At 45.1% G+C, this 23,311-nt stretch overlaps 1 protein-coding gene across 2 annotated transcripts in view; it reads right to left on the bottom strand.

Moving 5' to 3' along the window:
• ARHGEF38 (Rho guanine nucleotide exchange factor 38) overlaps window positions 1–21,806 on the bottom strand; it is a 53,980-nt gene extending 32,174 nt beyond the window's left edge. For both annotated transcript variants that reach the window (XM_035112853.2, XM_035112854.2), the window contains exons 1-3: window positions 21,416–21,806; window positions 11,843–12,033; window positions 5,220–5,343 (exon numbers count right to left, since the gene is read on the bottom strand). In XM_035112853.2, the coding sequence (XP_034968744.1) occupies window positions 5,220–5,343; window positions 11,843–12,033; window positions 21,416–21,617 (517 nt within the window). In that variant the 5' untranslated portion in view covers window positions 21,618–21,806. The remainder of the gene's footprint in view (window positions 1–5,219; window positions 5,344–11,842; window positions 12,034–21,415) is intronic.
• Between the last annotated feature and the right edge of the window lie 1,505 nt (window positions 21,807–23,311).

The following is a 23,311-nucleotide window of genomic DNA, read 5'->3' as shown; positions in this document are numbered from 1 at the left end:
TACTTTGTTTCCCACAGTATATCAGATGCCCATAGTGGCCAATCAGATGCCCGCGGGAAGCCCCAAAGCAGGGCAAGAGGGTAATAGCCCCAAAATGGCATCCAGAGACATCCTGTCTCCGATTCTGGAGGTAGCAGCTGCAGCCATCACGACTAGCAGCCCTTGGCTATATTTGCGCTCAAAAGTATTTGTTTTATTTTTATTGTCTTTGTTTAAGACATTACTATCCTGCTTAATCATTATCAATTCTAAAAGCAAAAAGGAAACCACACAGAAAATGAAGCAATTAAATACTCATCATAAAACTGAAGTCTACCTTAAAATGCCTGCTGGAACAAAGGAAGTATTGGTCGTGTATCTGAGGTTCAGCAAGGAGGGTGCCTGGCGGGAACCACCAACAGACACTTAAAGATTTATATCTCTTCCCTTCCCCACAACAACAAAAACATTTGGAAACTTTTCATACTGCATTGCCCTCTTTGCATATTACAGGGAAGTACAAAAGAGGAAGCGTGAGGGAATTCTGCTTCCTTTTTGCACTGCTGAGGTAATGTGTGCTTTTTATCCTGCCCTTCAACACCTGACACACAGAACACACCTGCTAAACTTCTGCATGCAAGACTGCTCTTAAAGTCATAGGAGCAAGATGGAAGAAAAAGGAAGGAAAGAAGAAAGGGGGAGGTGAAGGCAGCCCTGTTCTTCGGCTGTAAGAGAAAACAGCAAACAAAATGAAACTATTTCCCATTTAAGTATATGGCATAATTAAGAGTAAAGGTAAGGGGAGGTAAAGGTTAAGCCCAGTATAAGGTGACTATGGGGTGCGGCACTCATCTCACTTTTCAGGCTGAGGGAGCAGACGTTTGTCCACACACAGACAGCTTTCCGGGTCATGTGGCCAGCATGACTAAACCGCTTGTGGCACAAGGGAACACCATGACAGAAACTAGAGCGCACGGAAATGACGTTTACCTTCCCACCGCAGCAGTACCTATTTATCTACTTGCACTGGTGTGCTTTCAAACTGCTAGGTTGGCAGGAGCTGGGGCCGAGCAACAGGAGCTCACTCCGTCGCGGGCATTCCAACTGCTGACCTTCTGATCAGCAAGCCAAAGAGGCTCAATGGTATGGACCACAGCACCACCCCTCATCCTATTAAAAGTAAGGCCCTTTAGATATATGGTGCAGATGCCAGTTGGTATCTACAGTGGATATGAAATTGTTTTAACTGTTCCTTTATATCCAAATGTTTATATCTATTATGAATTAAATTGTTGCATGCATGTTTCATTGTGGATGCTCTTGTTGTCCTTATTCTTTATTGTGGAAACATCTCAAGATCTGTCATAGAAAGTTTTTCATAAATATGAGAGAGAGAGAGAGAGAGAGAGAGAGAGAGAGAGAGAGAGATGCTGAACTATAACAGAACAAAACATGGCCTCATCTGGTATGTCAGCTGCATAGAGGCTTGCAAATAACATTACTTTCGTCTAAGAAGGAGTGCATCTCTATTGTACATTTCTTTAGGCTTCTGGCTAATTCCAGCCATCCTCTGAGTTTCCTTTGTGCCTAATGACTGCGATGGATGGTAGATACTGGGGCGGGGGGAGGTGGGTGAATTCAACCGACAAGAGGTTAAATGTGCAGCTTTCATTAAAGACAGTGTGCGTCCACAATCTGGCTAAATGGGGCCGTGTCCTTTATATTTCAGATATACAAAGAGAGAGCTCTCTGCCACTCCCATCATTTGCTCTCCTCTTTTAAGCCACAACAACATACAGTACCAGGCTCACCTACTCAGATCATGCTTGGATGTTGCAGAAACCTGAAGATTGCTTCAAACAGCAATTCTTTAAAGCGCCTCCAGACTGTTTGTATTTTGGAGGAGGGATTCAAGAACTTTAGGTTTGTGCATTTATTTATTTTATTGACTGCCTTTGTGCCTCACCTTTTCCAGCCTAGTCTACCTCACAGGGCTGTTGTGAAGATAACATGGGGGAGGGGGAGCTCATTTGAAGTGGATTAAGGGGCTTTTTCACTCGAGTGAAACAAATCTACTTAACAAAACACACACAGAGAGAAACTGTTCATGGTTTGGAAAGTGATGGGGAAATAAATTGAAAAGTATGGGATGAAGGAATGGTTAATGGGAAAAGGTATAAACACCCTGCAAACAAATCAGGGTGATTGCAGGATGAGTGTTCATAAACAAACTAAACTGGACAGTTAGGTCCTGTCGAATTCAACGATGGGGTGCAGCTCTCATCTCTGCTCTCAGGCCAAGGGAGTCGGCATTTGTCTGCAGGCCATGTGGCGGTCATGTGGCCAGCAAGACTAAACCGCTTCTGGTGCAACAAGACACTATGACAGAAGCCAGAGCGCACGAAAGCGCCATTTACCTTCCCGCTGCAGCGGTACCTATTTATCTACTTGCACTGGCGTGCTTTCAAACTTCTAGGTTGGCAGGAGCTGGGACAGAGCAACAGAAGCTCAACCCGTCGCGGGGATTCAAACCACCAAACTTACAATTGGCAAGCTCAAGAGGCTCAGTGGTTTAGACCAGTGGTCCTCATCCTTGGGCCTCCAGATGTTTTGAGACTACAATTCCCATCATCCTTGACCACTGGTCCTGCTAGCTAGGGATCATGGGAGTTGTAGGCCAAAAACATCTGGAGGCCCAAGGTTGAGGACCACTGGTTTAGACCACAGCACCACCCGCATCCCTAAAAGTAAAGACTGGACTAAGTAAAGACTAATCACCATTTAAGCTTTGCGCAAGGAATATAAAAATGAATGCTCAATACACAGGTCATCTGTAGGAGCATTTACTGTCTAATGCAGACATCCCCAAACTGCAGCCCTCCAGATGTTTTGGCCTACAACTCCCATGATCCCTAGCTAAGAGGACCAGTGGTCAGGGATTATGGGAATTGTAGTCCAAAACATCTGGAGGGCCGAAGTTTGGGGATGCCTGGTCTAATGGCATCTTGCTAGGCATGGATTTCCCCTCCCTTGCTGTCCAAACTACAGTCAACCCCAGCCAATGGTCTGGGATAATGGGAGTTGTAGTACAGCAACATCTGGAAGACCTCAAGGTTCTCCATTCCTGCAGTAGGGGAAAGAATGCAAGATTTAACAATCCTGCATTAAAACCAACAGCACCTCCTTGCCCATAGAAAGATAACCTGCTTCTAGCTAACTCACTGCCATGCTGGTTTCCTATGTACAAGGAACTTTTAAACATGGGGAATTCCCCACTTGCATTCTGGAGTTAAACCAGGATGGATGGCTGTAGCAATTGTGGAAGAGAAATGAGCTACTAAATAGGGGCACTTCTCCCTGCCCCCTACATCTCTGCTTAGCACAACCCATGCTGGGGGGTGAAGGGGGGTGGACAGCTGGAAAGGGAAAGGCCCCCATTTCTTCCCTTGTCATAGCCACTTTCCCTGAAAAACTTCCAAGGTAGGATATTCAACTTGATGAAACTACACAAATAAAAAAGAGGGGTGTAGGAAGCATTTGAAAATAAGCAAAAAATAAAAATAAAAATTAGGTAGCCAACATGTTCTGTTAAGACAAAAACAATCTAAAAGTAATATCTTTCTTAGGAACCACTTAAAAGATCACTTAAAAGAAGTTAACAGACTTTCAAGTCCATTGAAACTCTTAATCAGGCTGGAGGTTAAGCTGAAAAAACAAAAGGGGAGGCAAGGAGGAGAGAAAGCAGTTGTTGGGCAAGGTGAAAATGACCTAGTCTTTAAATAGAAGGTGGGGAGATGTTACTCATTAACCTTAGGGTGCCCTTGGTATAAATCAGGAGTGGAAGACCTTTCTCAGCCCAAGGGCCGCTTTCCCTTCTAGGACACCTTCCAAGGGTGTCCAGATGGAAGGCTTGGCTGGAAGCAAATGGAACGACAAAGACTAATTTATTTACACATCCCCTCTAACCTCCATTTCTAGGCAAGAAGGAAGCATGTCTGAGTTCAAAGACACAGTCAAGGCAAAAAACAGTCAAGGAGGGTGCAAAGCAGGGCAAGAGAGGGGTCTGGATGGGGAAGGGGAGCAGCCTGGGGAGAGGAAGGGAGGCCTGGAAGGAGGGATGCAGTCGGCGCCCAAGCAGAAGGTTCCCCATCCATGCTGGAAACAGAAGACTAGGTGAGGCACAGCTGCTTTGGATGCAATATTCGGACACATGTGGGTTAAAAATGTGCATTATATCAGGTGGGGAGAATCTGTAGCCCTCCAGATGTTGTTGGACCACAGGTCTCATCATCCCTGATGAGGGGATGATGGCTAAACGGCCGTAGTCCAGTATACCTGAAGGAGCGTGTCCACCCCCATCATTCAGCCCGGACACTGAGGTCCAGCTCCGAGGGCCTTCTGGCGGTTCCCTCACTGCGAGAAGTGAAGCTACAAGGAACCAGGCAGAGGGCCTTCTTGGTAGTGGTGTCTTCCCTGTGGAACGTCCTGCCTTCAGATATCAAGGAGACAAAGAACTGCACAACTTTTAGAAGACATCTGAAGGCGGCCCTGTTTGGGCAAGATTTTAATGTTTGATGTTTTATTGTGTTTTTAATATTCTGTTGTGGTTTTCCCAGTCAGATGGGCGGAGTATAAATTTAGTATTTCTTCCTCTTCTTTTTCATGATGAGAGATGGCACCTAACAACATCTAGAGCCCAGCTTTCCAAACCGCGTGCCACGGCACGCAAATGTGTTAGCTGCAGTGTGTAGGTGTGTCGTGCGGATGCTCCCTTTCTCTGCTGCTCTCCTCCCAGGGTTGGAAAGGAGTTAGTTTAACCTCCGGTTTGCTAGCAAAACTGAATTACTGAGTTGCAATACGATGCATGTCTAAAAAGTATGTCACCAACATGAAAAGTTTGGAAAGCTCTGACCTAGAGATTTGCAGGTTCCCCATCTCTGCTTTTTATGTTGTCAGTAAAGAGACATCTCAGTTAAGAGAGGACCAACGAATGCCATCTTTTATTCCCCATGTCTTTAGCATGTGAGATCGTTACTTTCCATGGCGCATGAATCCACAGCTGGCCTCATGATTATGGGCCTGCTTTTGCTGAACGCTAATTGTTTTTTTTTTCATCCTTCAGTTATTTATTGAAAGAAATGGCAGCTTGGGAAAAAGCACAGGCTGGGGAAATACGCATTTTATTGCATCATCATTATTCTGTGCAGCTTCGAAGAGCTCACAGAAGACAGCAAACATACCGATTACTTGCTTGGCCGGCTCCACGTCCACCGTTGCTTCTTCCAGTGATGACAGCAGCCTGGTTGAGATCTGATGGACGGATTCAATGTTGCTAAATAAGCCGTCCACATCGAGCCTAGCAATCTGGTGAAACACAAATGTTGGACAGCAACAGTCAGGAAAAAGAATAGTAAGGGGGTCCTGTTTATTGCCGACCTTCCCCTGCTATGCTGTTTTTGCCATTAGATGCAGTTTCAGCAAAGCCTTCTTATTAATCCTCTCATGTGGAACAATGGCTTGCATGTGCAACATTGGTTGTTTTTCTTCAATAAATACATTTCGGGCTGACACAGTTCATTGATTAAATACATAGTTATTGGAGATATTCCTTCGAGGATGCCTTGCGAAAGGAAATATTGGAATATATGTTGGATCCAGAGCAGATCTACTGAAATCAATGATACTTAAGTCCACCATAGAATTGTAGAAATGGAAGAGACCCTGAGGGTCATCTAGTCCAACCCCCTGCAATGCAGGAATCCTGCCCACAGCTGTTCCTGGGTGGACTCGAACCACCAACCTTCCAGCTAATAGCCAGGCATGCTAACCCATCGCACCACAGGATATGGGATGATTATTGTTCAAACTTTTGCCAAAGACATAAAAATGGTAAAACCCAATTTGGTGATAATTGGGGAGGATGAGGAGGAATTATACACTTGATTTATTCTATTACTTAAAGACAATCTCCCTTAAAAAGGTAAAGGTAACTGACAGTTAAGTCCAGTCGCGAACAACTCTGGGGTTGTGGCGCTCATCTCACTTTACAGGCTGAGGGAGCTGGCGTTTGTCCACAGACAGTTTTTCTGGGTCACGTGGGCAGCATGACTAAGCCGCTTCTGGCGCAACGAAACACCAAAACCAGAGCAGCACACAGAAATGCTGTTTACCTTCCCGCCAGAGCAGTACCTATTTATCTACCTGCACTTTTTGGCGTGCTTTCAAACTGCTAGGTTGGCAGGAGCTGGGACCGAGCAACGGGAGCTCACCCCGTCGCGGGGATTCAAACCGCCAACCTTCTGATCGGCAAGCCCAAGCAGCTCAGTGGTTTAGACCACAGCGCCACCCGCGTCCCTAGAATCTCCCTTAGAAACACGCAAAACAAAGAAATGGTGTAAGGGCAAAATTAAAAGACATGTAATGAGAAAAATAACTAAAATCTATCAAGAGATTGCCAACATGGTGCCCTCCAGTTGTTGTCAGACTCAAAGTCCCATCAGCCTCAGCAGCCTGGTCAATGGTCAGGGATGATGGGAGCTGTAACATCTGGAGAGCATCCCACTTTGCTGGCCCTGCTGTAAGTTAAATCAGAAATCTAATGAAGCTGAACCTAAATAGGTACAAATCTAGCAGGTGTTGGAATATTCAGGACAGGTAACAGAAAGCCCTTCTGCACATGACACATGTTATGTGGGAATGTTAGGGATGTGGATTAGGATATATCCAAGCTTGTGTTAGCAAGCTTCCAATATCAGCAGAGTGACATTCCCCTTTTGTGTGCAGCAAAGCGTGAGCATTAGGTTTGTTAGAACCTCTGCAACAATATTATACTTTAATATTATACTTTAATATTATGTTGTTGTTGTTTAGTCGTTTAGTCGTGTCCGACTCTTCATGACCCCATGGACCATAGCACACCAGGCACTCCTGTCTTCCACTGCCTCCCGCAGTTTGGTCAAACTCATGTTCGTAGCTTCGAGAACACTGTCCAACCATCTCGTCCTCTGTCGTCCCCTTCTCCTTGTGCCCTCCATCTTTCCCAACATCAAGGTCTTTTCCAAGGATTCTTCTCTTCTCATGAGGTGGCCAAAGTATTGGAGCCTCAGCTTCACGATCTGTCCTTCCAGTGAGCACTCAGGGCTGATTTCCTTCAGAATGGATAGGTTTGATCTTCTTGCAGTCCATGGGACTCTCAAGAGTCTCCTCCAGCACCATAATAATATTATACTTCCTGGCAAATCCCCTTTGCCCCTCTTAAAAGATATACACGACACAATAGTTTTAAAATAAGATAGAGTTTACTCACATGACATCCTGAGTTAACAGCATAATCTCAGAAAGGCAGGCTTACGTAGAAAAGTTACAAATATATACATCTGGAGACTACTTAGTAAAGTGAGGCTCCATCTGGTCTCTCTCTTGGCAGCAGGCCAAGAGGGAGAACCATCCTAACTCGAGATTAGTTCTCTGGAGATGTGTTCCCGTTGAAGGAGAAAAGGCTAAGAGAGAGAGTGGCTGCTGGCTAGGGGCTTTTGTCTGCCAGCTAATCCATCTCATCTGCATATCTGGAGGAACAGGAACTGAACTTAGTCAGGTGTCCCTCCAGGTGAGTGAGTTCTTCTTAGTGGACACTCTAGGAACTGTTGTGACTTGTCTGCCTCAGTGTTCCATCCCACATGTTAAACTGTGGAATTTGCTCCCACATGAGGCAGTGATGGCTGCCAACCTAGATGGCTTTAAAAGAGGTCTGGACAAATTCATGGAGGAAGAGATGGCTGCTATCCATGATGGCCATGCTCTGCCTCGGAGGCAGCAACACTTCTTAATACCAGTTGCTAGAAACCACAGGAGCATGGAGTGTGCATTGTGCTGAAATCCTGCTTGTGGGTTTCTCACAGGCATCTGGTCGGCCCCTGTAAGACCAGGCCTGATCCAGCATGCTTCTCTTACACTCTCAGATGCTGCCCAATAAAAACAGTTCCTTTGGAATCGTTCGAAAACAGCAACCCAGCTCTTCTTTGCCCACATCTGTTTTTGCCTTATAAGATGAAGGGAGAATGACTCAGCCTGCCAAAATCGTAGAACACACAGCAAGGAGCAATGCATGACACTAACAATAGTGTTGATTTTGGCAGATAGGTGAGCACCTTCAAACATGCCTGCCCATTAGTATTCATTAGTAACAGAACTGTGTATTTACCCAGCCGCTTCCAGAATACAGCCCTAAAGAATCAAATTGCACGTTGTAGTAATGGGAACAATCATACACCACAGTAATTGCCAGTGGGAGTAATGTTTGATTACAGAGCCCAGTAACATTTTCAGTGCATAAGAAACTTCAAAGCAGTCTCAACTAAATTCTGTTCATCATTCAAGAGTAACAGATTTCCTGAGATTTGTCCTGAGAAGAATAAGTTGGTAGCTACTTTATTAAAGAAGAAATGAAGAGAGGGTACAACTGTCAAATTGTAGGTTTGGCCTTAGTCCCTCTAACAGCACAATCCCGTGCAGTGCGTAGGATGTTAATTCAGAAGTAAATACCACTGAATTCAATGGGTCTTACTCCCATTGGGATGTAAATTACAATGTTATGATTATTTTATAGCCATCCGACTTGGTGACCGTCACTGTCTCCTATGGCAGGGAGAACGACTTTCTTTTATGTGTTCTGTTGGGTACACAAGATCTCTTTATTTTAGTTAAGGGCCAACATGTTACTTCTGCACTGACCCAGAAACAGAATGAAAATTCAGCAGGTTAGGTGTCGGCATTTTAAATAGAGCTTTCTCTGATCAGCAAAAATATGTTTCAAAGTTATACTGGACCGACACTACCCAAAAAAAGTTGTGTCAGGGAAGAGGTATTCTTGTAATGTGACACAGTTGTAGATGCTCTGTGCCAAGGCTTCAAGGTGGGCTATGATTAATAATAATAATAATAATAATAATAATAATAATAATAATAATAATAATTATTCCCTGCCCATCTGGCTGGGTTTCCCCAGCCACTCTGGGCAGCTTCCAACAGACATTAAAAGACAACAATCTATTATACATTAAAAGTTTTTTGCTTATGGGATTTTTATTTTAGAAAAATTAAGTAAATGCGTTAAGAGAGGTGGCACAGGTAGGCAGCATGAAAGCTTTGGAAGGCCGGCTTCCAAAGAGTGCAATTGTGGTGCAGATCATTGACAAGTTGCAATTTGTCCATCACTCCTGCAGGTGAAAAAGCTCCTGCCCGCAGAGCATGCTGGGATTCCCAACAGGGTTTTGCCTTGATAGCTCTGGGAAAACAACAGCATGTTGCCGTCTAAATGGCAGCTAGACAGCTTTGAAGCTCCTGCTGAACAACAGAACGGCGGAGTAAAATCTGCATGGAGAGATATAATTGCAGTAAGCACTTCCATTAGCTTCGCTGTCTAAACCACAGTCCCTCGGGACTTGTTCTGCTTCTCGGCAAAGTATTTTCCCACAGTTACTGTCCACAGAGCCGTGGTGACTTTATCTGAACGGTGCAGTGCTTTAGAAAGAATGTTGCTGAAGGATCGCATTGTCCGCAAAACTGGTAGGACCAGCCAGGGATTGAAGAAGGAACTTGGTGGTTGGTGGGCTTTCGGTGATCTGCTCAAGACTGCAGAGACGTGGGGAAAGCATAACAGCTCCACCTGTGATAGTGCATTGGCTCCTCCCACCTCTGACCTACAAATGTTTGTAGACTGGGCCTGGGATAGGGTCTAGTTTAGGTCTTCCTTGGCCTTGGCCTCCACTTCAAGCCCCGAGGTGGGAAATCAGGACTCTTTCCACACCACATCCTCTCCTCAGCCCTTCATGAGTCCTGCTTCTCACTCTCCTTGAGTGCTCCTGCCTGGCACTCTTGCCTGGACGTGTTCCTTGGACTCTGGGTCATGCCCCTTGCTTGCTTGGACTGAGGGCAGAAAGGGGTCTGTCAGTGTGTATGTAGAAACTAACTAGCCTACTGTACAACCATATAATGTACATGTTCTTCTCCTTCTCCTTTTGCTTATGGCCCATGGGGGCCTGGAAGGGAATGCTTTCCTTTGGCTGAAAATGGCCTCCCACCTCTGCTTTCCTACTTCTCTGTCATGAGCCAGGAGTCAGCTTCGCCTATTGTACAGCAGCCCGAAGGGGATGAAGTCGGAGCGAGTCCACCTGCAGCTGATGAGCCTTCACAGAGGAAAAGGCACTGATAAGAACCCACTTATTAAACAGAGCTTATTAGTTCTCAGCAGCAGTCAGATGCCGGAAACAACGCCTGTGGTTCCCAGCCCTACCTCGTTCTCCATCTCGACCCTTGGCTCTGTGATCATCTGGATGCCTGATCTCTAGACTGTCAGGCTTTGTATGTGGATTCTGCTCTCAGGCAAGTGTTCCTCAGAGGCTCCTAACCCCATGCTTGCTCAGCAATGGACTCAGACAAGTCTGCGACACTACCTTTGAGCACATACTGTGGTTTTCACTCCGGACAGTGAATGACAACCCCTTTCTAGATACCACCACCCCTAACTCACCTGTCCACCATCTATTCAAACTTGACTGTGCCTTGGCTGCTCATAGCCAAGAGAAGAAAGCATCCCAAAACTCAGAAGGTGTCTAATCCAGAAAAGGATAGAGCAATCCTAAGGTAGGATGTCAGGTAGTTCCGGTAGGATGTGCCTATCATATGGCAGATCTACCAACGCATCTGAAGCCTGGCAGATCAGAAGACAGCAGATTCACCAAACATTTCAGCCCAGCAGATCTTTTACAAATGTCTCCCTTTGAAAGAAGGGTGATGGGAGGATTAGCTGCACCAACTCGGATTCAGGTCCCTCTCAGGGGAATGCATTTAGGAGGCTCACAGGTGACATGCTCCATTTCAGAGGCCAGCACTGGCTAGAGCACACAGAAGCATCACTGGCAAGAGCTCTCCACCCACAATGGTGGACCCCCCCCCCCATAGCAAAAACAAACAAACAATGGGGGGACATGTCCACCATGTCCTGACCCAGAGGTGGAGAACCTGTGGTCCCCTAAATGTTGCTGGACTACAACTCCCATCATCCCTGACGATTAACTGTGCTGGCTGGGGCTGATGGGAGCTGGAGTCCCACACCATAAGCGCCTTATGACAGTAGGGTGAGATTTCTCTCTTGGTTCATCTCTCTTGGAGTGCGCTAGATCAGGCACATCCAACAGGTAGATCGTGATCTACCGGTAGATCACTGGACATCTGTGGTAGATCACTGTTAGATCACTGGCTCCCCCAAAGCAGCTCAACAACTTTAGCTCCCCTAAAAAAAGCCTGAATCCCCCCAAAACAGGGCTTTCCTCCTCCCTAAAAAGCTCAACAACTTCGACCTGAACCCCAAAAAACAGGGCTTTCCTTCATAGAAAAAGTTCAACAACCTTGACCTGAACCTCAAAAAAGGGGGTAGATCACTGCTAGTTTTTAACTCTGTGAGTAGATCGCCGTCTCTTGGGAGTTGGCCACCCCTGCGCTAGATGATGAATAAATTTGTTAACATATTTGTTACCCACCCTTCACAAAAAGCCCTGGGGAATAAAATTGCAAAATTCAATACCTAGATAGCAAACAGTTAAAACAACAATCAACCAATAAACACATTTATATAATTAAATTACCATTGCACTGTCCCAAAAGCCTTGTATTAAGCATATTTCTGGTAACATAAAATAAAAAATACAAATAGGTCAGAGGAACATGGACAAAAGCAAAGGAAATTCTTAATGTGGATTCAGTCGCCATTCCTTATTGTTGTTGAGCAGAGTAATACTGAATCAATATCTTTATCAGAAACCTGTCCCTGCCAAAACACAGCTGTGATAACCCAGGACTTCCTTACCTGCCTTCCTCTCAAGGGTTCGACCACTATTCTGATGCACAGTTCCAGATCATTGAGATAGTCTTTTTCGGTCTGGACCATTTCTGTAATTATCTTGTGCCTTCTAGCCATCAGACGCCTGTTCAGCTGTTCTTCGCTTTCCAGGGGTGAGCCAACTGGCCCCAAGGATCCTGCTTGCGGTGCCATTTTTTCTGTAAGAAACAAACATTGCCTCTGTGGTTTTTTTTTAAAAAAACAATTTTTAAAAAACATCAGTAAGGGCTAGCAACTTTTGCTACTTTCAAACAAACCAAGGTGAAGTTCAGTTGTAGTTTGTCATAAGCAAAAGCTTATGAACTTCTCACAGCTGTGCCAAAGTGAAGCACGACGAAGCATAAGAGCCTGAGGATCACATCGGCCTGTTTCCAACACAGTAAACCATGGCTTGCCCTGCCTTTCAAATGCAGCCACTCACATCATTTTGATATATATGAGAGTGGTAGGAAGGATACCCACCTTTTCTATAGAGTTTTGTTTTCTGAAGAAAAACCACACACAACCACACAGAACAGCAGAAAAACCCATTAGGACAACTCTGAGTTTGCTATCAGCTCATATATGCTGCATTATAGAACAATCCTAACCTTTGATTTGAGCTGATGGGAGGGCATTAGGATGCAGTGATTTCCTTCCACCTGGCTGTGCCAGCATCTCTGTGCACACCCCAGTTGGGTCTGCCAATTGCGTAGGCCAGGGGTAGGCAACCTAAGGCCCGTGGGCCGGATGCACCCCAATCGCCTTCTAAATCCGGGCCGCAGACAGTCCAGGAATCAGCATGTTTTTACATGAGTAGAATGTGTCCTTTTATTTAAAATGCATCTCTGGGTTATTTGTGGGGCATAGGAATTTGTTCATTCCCCTCCAAAATATAGTCCGGCCCACCACGTGGTCTGAGGGACGGTGGACCGGCCCACGGCTGAAAAAGGTTGCTGACCTCTGACGTAGGCTATGAATCGGCTACCACTACTGCATTCCCATTGGTGGCGACCAATGTAACCCCCCCAAATAGGGCAGGACTAGAGAAGGGGACGGCCACAGTTTGTTTGGATTTTTAAGGAGGTCCAGCAGCACATGAGGAGACTGGTTCAGGCTCTCTGCCCTGCCAGCACAACAAAAAGTATTTAAAACAACATCACAGAAGGTTGAACTAGAAACTGGATGGTCCTCGCGATCCATCCCAACTCTACAATTCTATGATTCGCCCTCCAAATGAAATGAATCCTAAGCAGGTCTAACTTCATTTGCACATTTTCATCTCCCTGCTTCTTCCCTTCCTTCACAATCTGAGTTTAGATTGCAAGCTTCCTGGAGCAGGGACCTGTCTTGTTTGTTTTTTGCACCACAGAAATAAATGACACAAGGACTGCTTTCACAAATAAGGTTCCCAAAGTTATACTGCACGAATTAAAAAGATGAAACTAAACTGGTTCCCCCTTCTTTGGATGCAGGGTGCTGCCATTGACACTGAAAGGGGAGTTAGTCTGGCTTTGGAAATCAGATCTCTGTCTGATTGCATTGTTTTATAATATTACTAACTTTTGAGGGCGGTGTTGAAAAACCCTTAGAATTTGATCCACCTTCTATGGATAAAAGAACTTCAGAGGTAACATAGAATCCGTTTGACAGATTCAGGCACTAAGTATTTCTTACTTATTAATTTGTTTATGTACGCATTTGTCACATTTCTAGATCATCCTTCTTCCCTAGGCAGCCCAGGGCAATCCACAACAAAATATAAACATGTATACAACAATAACTCTTTAAAACACCTTTGTAAAACTCAGAACCATGAGAACACACCAATCAGCAGTCATTTTTTGTCCCGTATAAGAGACCATCCTTCCTTTCGATCCCCTGTGTTTTACAGATAATGTGATTCGTTTTCTTAACTACCTCAGTCGAGGGCTTCTACGTTCCAAGTCAAGAGCCTGCGCATCCTACTCTTGATTTGATAGTAATGGCATGGAAGTTGGAGTAATGTACCCCAAAGCACATCTTCCAAGCGCCAGGCACCCACCTCTCTCAATTAGACATTTGCATCCACAGCAGGGTGGATGTGGGGGAAGGGAAGCCTTGCTTTTTGGCTCCTTGCCATTACGCAATACAATAGCAGCTCGGTGGTTTGCTTGTCCTTGGTGGTGTCGGGTTACATGCCTGCAAGGCTCTCCCCAGGGGATGACATTGCCAAATAAGCTACCTGTGTCCTTTGCAAAGAAAAAAAAGTATCTTGGAAAAATTAGAATACTAATAGCAATAGTAAAAAGCAAAACCATTTCCCAAGTCATGCAAGGTAAATCTCTGCACTTACCTCCACAGGTGTAATAGGGTGTGTGTGTGTGTTAGACAGAGATTCTCTGAGTGAGAGAGTGGCAGGAGAATGTGTGTGTGTGTGTTTGCAAAGCCCTTGGCAAGCTGTGCTGCTCTAAACTCTGCAGCAACTCTCTGTACATCAGCTTGCAAAAGGTGTGTTGGGGGCAGTGTAGGGACAGGCTGAGGGAGGGTCTGCCGCCAGGAGTGTGGATATTCCAGTCTTTCCACTGCATGGATCCTTCCATTCAAGGATTTAAATAAGCCCTTTTAAGTGTGCAAACTTTCAGAAAGCGCACCCAGCTGTGCTACATACCACTTAAAAAGACACAGGCGCACATGGCCATTATTTGAATATTTCTTTTGGGGGGGGGGGAGGAAAGGCATGGAACCATCCGGTTTGCTGAGGCTTACTGGCTTATGTGCATACCAGCTGAAAGATTGCCATTTGGTGCCTTGGAGCCATGCCGCATTTAGTCTTTTGTAGCCACACAGCCAACCCCCGTGTTCGCCCCACCCCACGGCTACTTGGAATTCTGGGAAGGCAAAGGAGCAATGGTGCTGGACGTAAGCATGAGAACATAAGAAGATGTGCCAGTCCAATGGCCCATTTAATTCAGCATCCAGGCCAGCAGGCCAAATATGACCCACCAGGGATAAAATTTGGCCCACAAAGCTGTTCTCCCCCCCCCAAAAAAATATATATATTATGCCATCAGGTGTGTGGCAGATAGGGATGTGGCTGCCAGTGCCACAGTGGGTCAGATCTGCCACATTGACCTTGGTAACATGTTAGGTAAGGGTGCTGAGAGTTGCTAGCAGACCGCTATTCCCCTTACAGAGCTACAATTCTCAGAGTAGTTTAACTGTCGATTTGTTATTCCCACTGAACTCTGGGAATTCTGGCTCAGTGAGTGGAATACAGTAGTAGTATTCTTAACAACGCACGCTCAGTACTCTTATCAAACTACATTTCCCAGGAAGCTTTGGGAGAAGCATTTAAAGTGGTGTGATACTGATTCATAGCGTAGATGGCGCCTGCGCATGTTTTGCTCGGCATAAAGAAGTTCTAAAAATACGTGTGCATCTAGATTTCCAGAGTATTTGAACAGAGGAAACATTATAGTCTCTGTGACCTTGCACGAACTGCCACCAAATTTGAGAGTGCTCTGATATACTATCAGGTCCAGTGACAGATTATTGATTAGGTAATCCAAGCTCCAGACACCGGGTTTTGTTTTCCAATGAATTATTTTGGGGGCAATAGATATGAAAGAGGCATCCCTTCCAGGAAATATCTGGTTTCAATTCCCCGACCATAGAGTCTTTTAATTGCTAACCGAGTGCTCTCTGGAGTGTTGAAAGAGCTCAATGAAAGAAAGAAAAATTGCACATATGAAATAATATCCTCACTGTGATTCTCCCCCCCCCCCCATGGATTCAGATGACCATTTTCTCTTCTCACTGTGTGATAATTTCTGAAGTCAATGCATGAAAGGATCCCTGTATGGATTCTGCAATACAGTAGTTATTTCTGAAAGTTACAGGGGTGGAATTGGGGGCAGGATGGGTTTGCAGCATCTCCAGAGAATAGTGGTCACAGGATTTATTTATTACATTTATATCCTGCCCTTCATCCAAGGAGCTCTTCTCACCTGTGTCGGAAGAATTCTATTGACTATGGGACAGCTCAGTCGGTAGAGCATGAGTCTCTTCATCTCAAGGTCGTGGGTTCGAGCCCCACGTTGGGCAAAAAGATTCCTGCATTGCAGGGGGTTGGACTATATGGCCCTTGTGTTCCCTTCCAACAATGCTATGATTCCACCAGTTTGTTTCTGAGCCTGTTTGGAAATTCTGCTTCCTCTTTTGGGGGGCAAAAGATCAGTACACTGGTACCTCTGGTTAAGAACTTAATTCGTTCCGGAGGTCTGTTCTTAACCTGAAACTGTTCTTAACCTGAAGCACCACTTTAGCTAATGGGGCCTCCTGCTGCAGCCGCGCCGCTGGAGCACGATTTCTGTTCTCATCCTGAAGCAAAGTTCTTAACCCGAGGTACTATTTCTGGGTTAGCAGAGTTTTTAACCTGAAGCCTTTGTAACCTGAAGCGTTTGTAATCCGAGGTACCACTGTAGTCACCAGGGATCACCCAGGATCAAAACTGGGGGGGGGGGCAAGAGAGGGGAAGAGAGAGGGAAGGAAGGAAGGAGGGAGGGAAGGAAGGAGGGAGGGAGGGAGGAAGGAAGGAAGGGGTGGGTGGGAGAGAGAGAGAGAGAGAAGGAAGGAAGGAAGAGGAAGGAAGGAAGGGAGGAAGGGAGGAAGGAAGGAAGGAAGGAGCTCCCACCCCCACCCCCAGCTCAGGCTGCTCCTCCCCCCTCCCATGTTCCTGTCGCTGGCTGCAGCCACGGAGGGGGCGGAAATAGCCCGATTTCCATAACCCACAGCGACTTTTCCCCTTCAGTTTTCGGAGGGAAAAAGTGCGGGTTATGGTCCATAAAATACGGGGAAATTTTTTTGCTTCTAGGGAGGGCAGCTGCCCCCCCTGCCCCTTGCTGGGTACGCCCATGGTAGTCACTGTAACCTCAGTTAAATTTACCTTTTAAAAAAACACCAAAAGAACAGTGCTGTGTCATGTTAATAAAGAGTTCAATATGAAAAGGGAAGAAATAAAGGCCCATAGAAAATATCTTTTACCTACCTGCTGCCCCCCCTCCCAAATGTAACTATAGCCTCAACATTATAGGCTGTTGTATTCCTATTTCTAACTTGCTTCTATTGAGGGAAAAGGGCTATATGTACACATGCAGCAGGACATCAATAATGGAAACAAATCCATTGTAGAGAAAGTGCGACTGACCTGCATGGACAACCTCCAGAGTTAAAGGAAATTCGGCAACCAGTAAGAAAGTATCAGCATCCATAAGGGCTGAGAGATGAAAAAGGCCCCGCCCTATACAAACTTTAGCTTAGGGAGGAAAGTCGCTGCCTTGATGGGTTGCATATATATACCCCCCCCAACACAATTTTTTCCCCTAACCTCTGTAGTGCACTACCAGCTTGAAGGTGATGATTATCCACTTAAATTACACTAACTTGTCAAAGTAATTAGAAAAAAGGGAAAGTTTGAGATGTGTCCAACAGCAGCATTGGTAAACCACTGAAAAGATATTTCAGAAACATTCTCGGAGGGCAAACTTTCTAAATTTTTAATAAGGAATATTTCACAGGAAACAATACCAGTTTTCAGAGATGCATGGATGGAGGAGGAGATGCAGTACAAAGAATCATGGGCATCCAGAGCAAGTTTCTATCATTGGTAGAACCTGAGATATGAGGCAAAATATACTGTACAAGCACAGTATAAACCCAGATGCCAACTTTGCTGCCACATACACCCGGACAACATCATTACTGGCCCCAACAACATCCAACATACCATCTCAGGACTATTTAATTGCTCATCTTCTAACATTGTGTATGCCATCAAATGCCAACGGTGCCTTTCAGCTCTCTATATTGGACAAACAGGCCAAACCCTACGCCAAAGGATAAATGGACATAAATCTGACATCAGGAACCATAAGACTGAAAAACCAGTAGGAGAACACTTCAATCTCCCAGGACATTCTATACAAGATCTCAAAGCAGCTGTTTTATTACAGAGAAATTTCAGGAACAGACTGGAAAGGGAAGTTGCTGAATTGGAAATCATTACCAAGCTTAAAACCATGGAAGCACCTGGGATGAATAGAGATATCGGATTCTTATCTCATTATGCATGATCAAGCTTTCTTTAGCACCTCAGCCCAGGACTAATTGCAGCCATCAGCAGCCATTAACACCCATCTACAGGTTTACCACTCCCATCAGCCCATCTCCCATTCCCACCCACCCCCACCACCCTCTGTATATATATAGGGTCTGACACTTCTGTTTCTAGTGTATCTGAAGAAGTGTGCATGCACACGAAAGCTCATACCAAAATATAAACTTAGTTGGTCTTTAAGGTGCTACTGAAGGAATTTTTTTATTTTGCTTCGACTCAGACCAACACGGCTACCTACCTGTACAAGCACTATTTGTCTTATTTTTCTGGTGAGAAACTAGCCTGTTTTCCCCATCCCCATTATCTGCCCGTCCACCCCTTCCTTCTGGAGGAAAAATCCTACAGCCACCTATGCAGAGAAGTTGGTATTACAATGACCAGCATTGTGGGGTGTTCTTGTTTGTTTGTTTGTTTGTTTGTTTGTTTGTTTTGAGACCTCATGTAAAATCATGCAAATTTCCATTTACGGTAATTCTACTGGATCTGACTTTTATCCAGGTATGAGTGTGTGTTTCTGTCTATGTGTCTTGGAGAGATGTCTCAGGCAACAAAGTATATTATAACATATATAATAGAACTGCAACCTATATACTAACAGCCAGCTCATTCTGCAGGTACCAATCTTTATATCACCAAAATGGTTCTTCCCCCATCCCATCCCAAACAAGAGGGAGATATCAGCTGACTTGGAGAGGGGAATCTCAGAGTTTTTCTGCCACACACACACACAACAAGTACCATCTAAAGAGGCAAGGACCCAGCAACAAATCTGAGCATGTTCAGTGGGCACGAAGGGCTAAGTGTCTGTTGGAGAGAGGGGGTGGAATGGCGTTTCCTTGGAATGGCTCAGACACGGAACAAGACATTGCAGCATTTTGCTGAAAGTCCCACTTGTTAACTGGATTTGCAGTGCAATCTTACGCAGGTATATACTCCAGAAACTCAAAAGCAAGCCCTTATTGAGTTACTTAACTGAGAGGGAAGCATGTGTAGGATTGTAGTCTGATTGACTAAAAAATGGCACTCCGGTTAATCAAGCCACAGGTTTAAAAATGTTAGTTTGCATTACTTTTAAAATGCAAGTATTTAAAGCACTATTGGACACAATGGGATGCTCTTTCCAACTATGTAAAGGACTGCACTGTTAGCTGAATACACAACCAGCAATGCTTGTGTTGAGTGTTCAAGGTGTGATCAAAGAATGTGCATGGCAGAGCAGTATACGGCAGCAGACTCCATCCCTTGACCTATATGCATATTCATGGAGCCCTTATATGTTTGAGACTCCAAGTCCAGCATTGGGGGTCGGCATCATTGGGCTGATGCTCACACCCCAATAGGGGGACTAAGACCAATCCATGGGGTCTCTCGGCCCTGCTGTTCCCCCTCCTGGGTTGCCTGTGCATGTCCTCTGTAGGCAAGCAGTGAGAGGAGCACAGAGAAGGAGCGATAAAACCCACACATTCCTTGTCCTCTCTTGGTATCCAGCAACTGAAGCCAGAAGTGAGGAAAGTAAGGGAGGCTTCCTTTCCCGAGGAACTATCCACTGGGAGCATCTTGATCAAGGGAACCCACAGTATGGGGCTATTTGATTTTCCATGTGATCAAATGAATGACTGGACTCTCTTTTATGGAACGACAGCCCTGATAGGCAATGCTCTTTGAACAATAAAACAAGCTTACTGTGAATCATAGAACCATAGCATTGCAGTGTAAAGTCTAATGTTTCAATGGCAAGGTCAACCGTATTCAGTGCCCGACATCAAACGAGAGAAATTTACAAAATGCCACTAACAGGCAAGGCAAAGTTGTGAAATCTAGTTCCCATGCAAATTGGGCCAGGTCCAACGGGCACGTAAGCTCTGGGGCATATTTAGTGCTCACCAGGAACTAGATCATATGACATGAAAGTACGTCCTGGAATTACTGAATAGGTATTGTGGAAGGTGGGGTGGGCAGAACACTCCTGGCACTCGGTCTTGGTCTGTATATATACGGTAGCAGAGCAACATAGCCTTGACGCACCAAGCAAATGCACACATGCTGTTTCCTTGTGTGTTAAGAAGAATGTTTTGTGCAGCCGAAGTGTTCTACCAGGTAGCCTTTGCATATAAGGAAATGCCGTGTCTTCAGTACCCTTTGAAAGGCTGGAGGAAGGGAGTGGGGACTAAGAACAACACAGACTATTGTTCATCACAGAGATCTAGTTCTCCCTGGAAAGGGGGGGGGGGTGAAAGCCTATGGGTACATGGCCTTAGGGCAGCATAACCAAACCTGTTCCATATTACCAGTGTAGTTTTACAGACCGCATTCCTCCAGTGAGGCGAAAAGAAATTTCACTGTAGTTATTTAAACCATTTTGCTGATAATCCTATGCACACTTACAGGTAAACCTACATAGAACTGGCATGTTTATCATATAGCCTAGCCCTCTTTTAGAGGATAGTTGTCTAGGAAGTCGGTTTAACGGTGCACAGATGATTCTGCATTTTAATTTTCCCTGCTCAGAATGGCGCTTTATTTTCATTATTTCGAATCTGCTACAAGTCCTAGGAACTGTGTTTCCCCCCCTACACTCTGGGAGATCGGACTTCTGCTGAACTCACGGAGACAGCTGTGCAATAAATAGCATTGGGGATTGCAGTTTGCAGGAGAGAAAACACACCCTTCTGCCCAAAGGGAATATATATGTGTAAAATAAAATGTCATTGTACTTATGTGTGGCCTCAGGGGTGTGCAGGGGTGGAAAATGTATGTTGTCTCAGATCACCTGTTCAGAATTCAAACAAGAAAATAACCAAATCAAAACATCTCTCCCCCCTGCCCGCAAGACAAACGTTCACCAGGTGACTTTCTACTATTTAAGGCTGCATACAAAATATCTCACCCTGTCTGCATATTTCAATGCATGCCTTCAATGCATTAAAATTGCCCCTTGTGTTACTTACAAAGTGTTATAGCAGGAGCAGTATGACAGTTATAATGCTGCAAAATTGCATTTAATCACGCACTTCCCCTCAACATGAGATGAATGAGGTTCCCTTCAAAGTATTTCCTAGTTTAATGGTGCTTCAGTGAAGAACATATTTCTTACAACAGCAACAACAATAATACTGGCAAATGCTTAATAAGATCAGATCTATTCCATAAAAATGTTTTCCACCAGCTCTCACCACATCTAACCTGCTCACCACCTTCCGTCACAGCTAACACTATCACGCAAGCTTCTCTGGTATGGAATTGTTTTCCAATAGTTAGACCAGTACTTCAGAAATGTGGGTCACAATGCAGTCCTAGCCACGTCTACTCAGAAATAAAGATTCACTGAATTCCATGAGGCTGGCTCCCAGGTTAGTAGGGTCAGGACTGCAGCCTCAAGTCCTTCCTCTCCTCATTTTTATTACCTTGTAATTTCTGGTTGTATTCACTCCTGTCGGATTGACTCCTCCTCAAAGTCCCAGAGCTGTTGTGGTCTCCAGAAATATGACTCTCCACCACCGTGTCTGTCTTCCTCCTCTCCAGCATGTACAGCCTGTGCCTTATGAAGGTCAAGTTTTTTTTCCTGGCCCCCACACTTTCCTTCCCAAGTGGCTCTTTGGTGTCCATTTCCAGACCAGACCAGGAAAAAGAAAGGAGATGGGGGGGTGGGTGGGGAGTCCCACCCTACCTGATTGAAGAGAAGAGCTAAGCTGGTTCTCCCTTGCAGGAGGTGTGTTTGCCTGCTTGTTGCTTGGGTGAATGGAGCAGCTTCTCCAGTGGATCAGCTGTCTTGCTCAAAGTTCCACTTCTTACCTGGCTCACCTGACTGCCACCTCTGCAGCCTAGCAGGGCTCCACCCCTATGAAGTCATCCTTTAGTTACACTGACTGGGGAACCAGACACCTGTTACCTGAGAGACTTGCAGCACAGGGCAAGGCATGGCAGCAGGGACTGATCGATCTGGCAAGGCCCTTTCATGCAGGCTCACTTGCATATCTTCCCCTCATTTTTACATCTCTTTCTTTTAAACATATAAGGCACCTTTTCATCTATGTGAAAACAAACAAATGCATTGTTTTAATTCTGCTGCTCCACCCTCTGCATAGTCCTTTAGGTGAAGTAGGTGGAGACTTTGCATATCTTTACACCTGATGGGCAGTGGACACCTGAGTCACTGTCATGCAAGGCAAGGTGAGAACATCTCTATTCTCATGCTTCAGGGCATGATTAACTAACCCAGAAAGAGGTCGATGTTGTTTATAGCTCAATCCAATGCTCAGTTGCAAAGCCTTTTTACGATTACAAGGTTGCATTTATTTATTTTACGGTTGGAACAAAATTATACATATACTCCCTTCACTCAATTAAAACATTTTGTATTCTGTTAAGCAGCAACTGTAACATTTAAGTTCTGTGCACTGCAAGGAGCAAAATATGTGTGTTTTTTTAAACCAAAACTTGACCTTCCTCCAAATCGCTGAGAGTAGCATACAAGGCTACCCTGCCCTATTATTCTCACAATTACTATTTTTTTAAAAAAATAAAACCTGCCTTTCTGTTTATACAGATAGTAGATCAGAGTGCAATCTACATATATTTTAAAACCCACACAATACAATTCTAAATAAACAACAAAGAGGACAGCAGTGGCAGAGCAGGACAAACAGTAAAACCCTTAAACTGCCCGGGTGGATAACCTTAAGTCTTGACATGGTTCCAAAATGGTAACAAGGCTGGCACCAGTTGCACTGCTAAAAGGAGGGCATTCTGCAGATGGGGGGCCACCACAGAGAGTGTCCTCTCCAAGCATCACCACAAAAGGCAAGTGTTCTCAGGATGGGGTGCAGGGAAGAGCGATCTATGAGGATCTTAAGTAGGCATCCCCAAACTGCGGCCCTCCAGATGTTTTGGCCTACAACTCCCATGATCCCTAGCTAACAGGACCAGTGGTCGGGGAAGATGGGAATTGTAGTCCAAAACATCTGGAGGGCCGAAGTTTGAGGATGCCTGATCTTAAGGCACAAGAACCCTGTGAGGTAGATTCAGGTAGGTAGCCGTGTTGGTCTGATGCAGTCGAAATGAATTAAAAAATTATCCAGTAGCACCTTAGAGACCAACTGAGTTTGTTCTGGGTATAAGCTTTCATAGAATCATAGAGTTGGAAGAGACTACAAGGGCCATCCAGTCCAACCCCCTGCCAAGCAGGAAACACCATCAAAGCATTCTTGACATATGCCTGTCAAACCTCGGCTTAGAGACCTCCAAAGAAGGAGACTCCACCACACTCCTTGGTAGCAAATTCCACTGCCGAACAGCTTTTA

The sequence above is a fragment of the Zootoca vivipara genome, chromosome 9 (assembly GCF_963506605.1).
Source record: "Zootoca vivipara chromosome 9, rZooViv1.1, whole genome shotgun sequence".
In the NCBI taxonomy this organism is placed as follows: Eukaryota; Metazoa; Chordata; class Lepidosauria; order Squamata; family Lacertidae; genus Zootoca; species Zootoca vivipara.
This window is presented reverse-complemented; position numbering and strand designations above follow the sequence as displayed.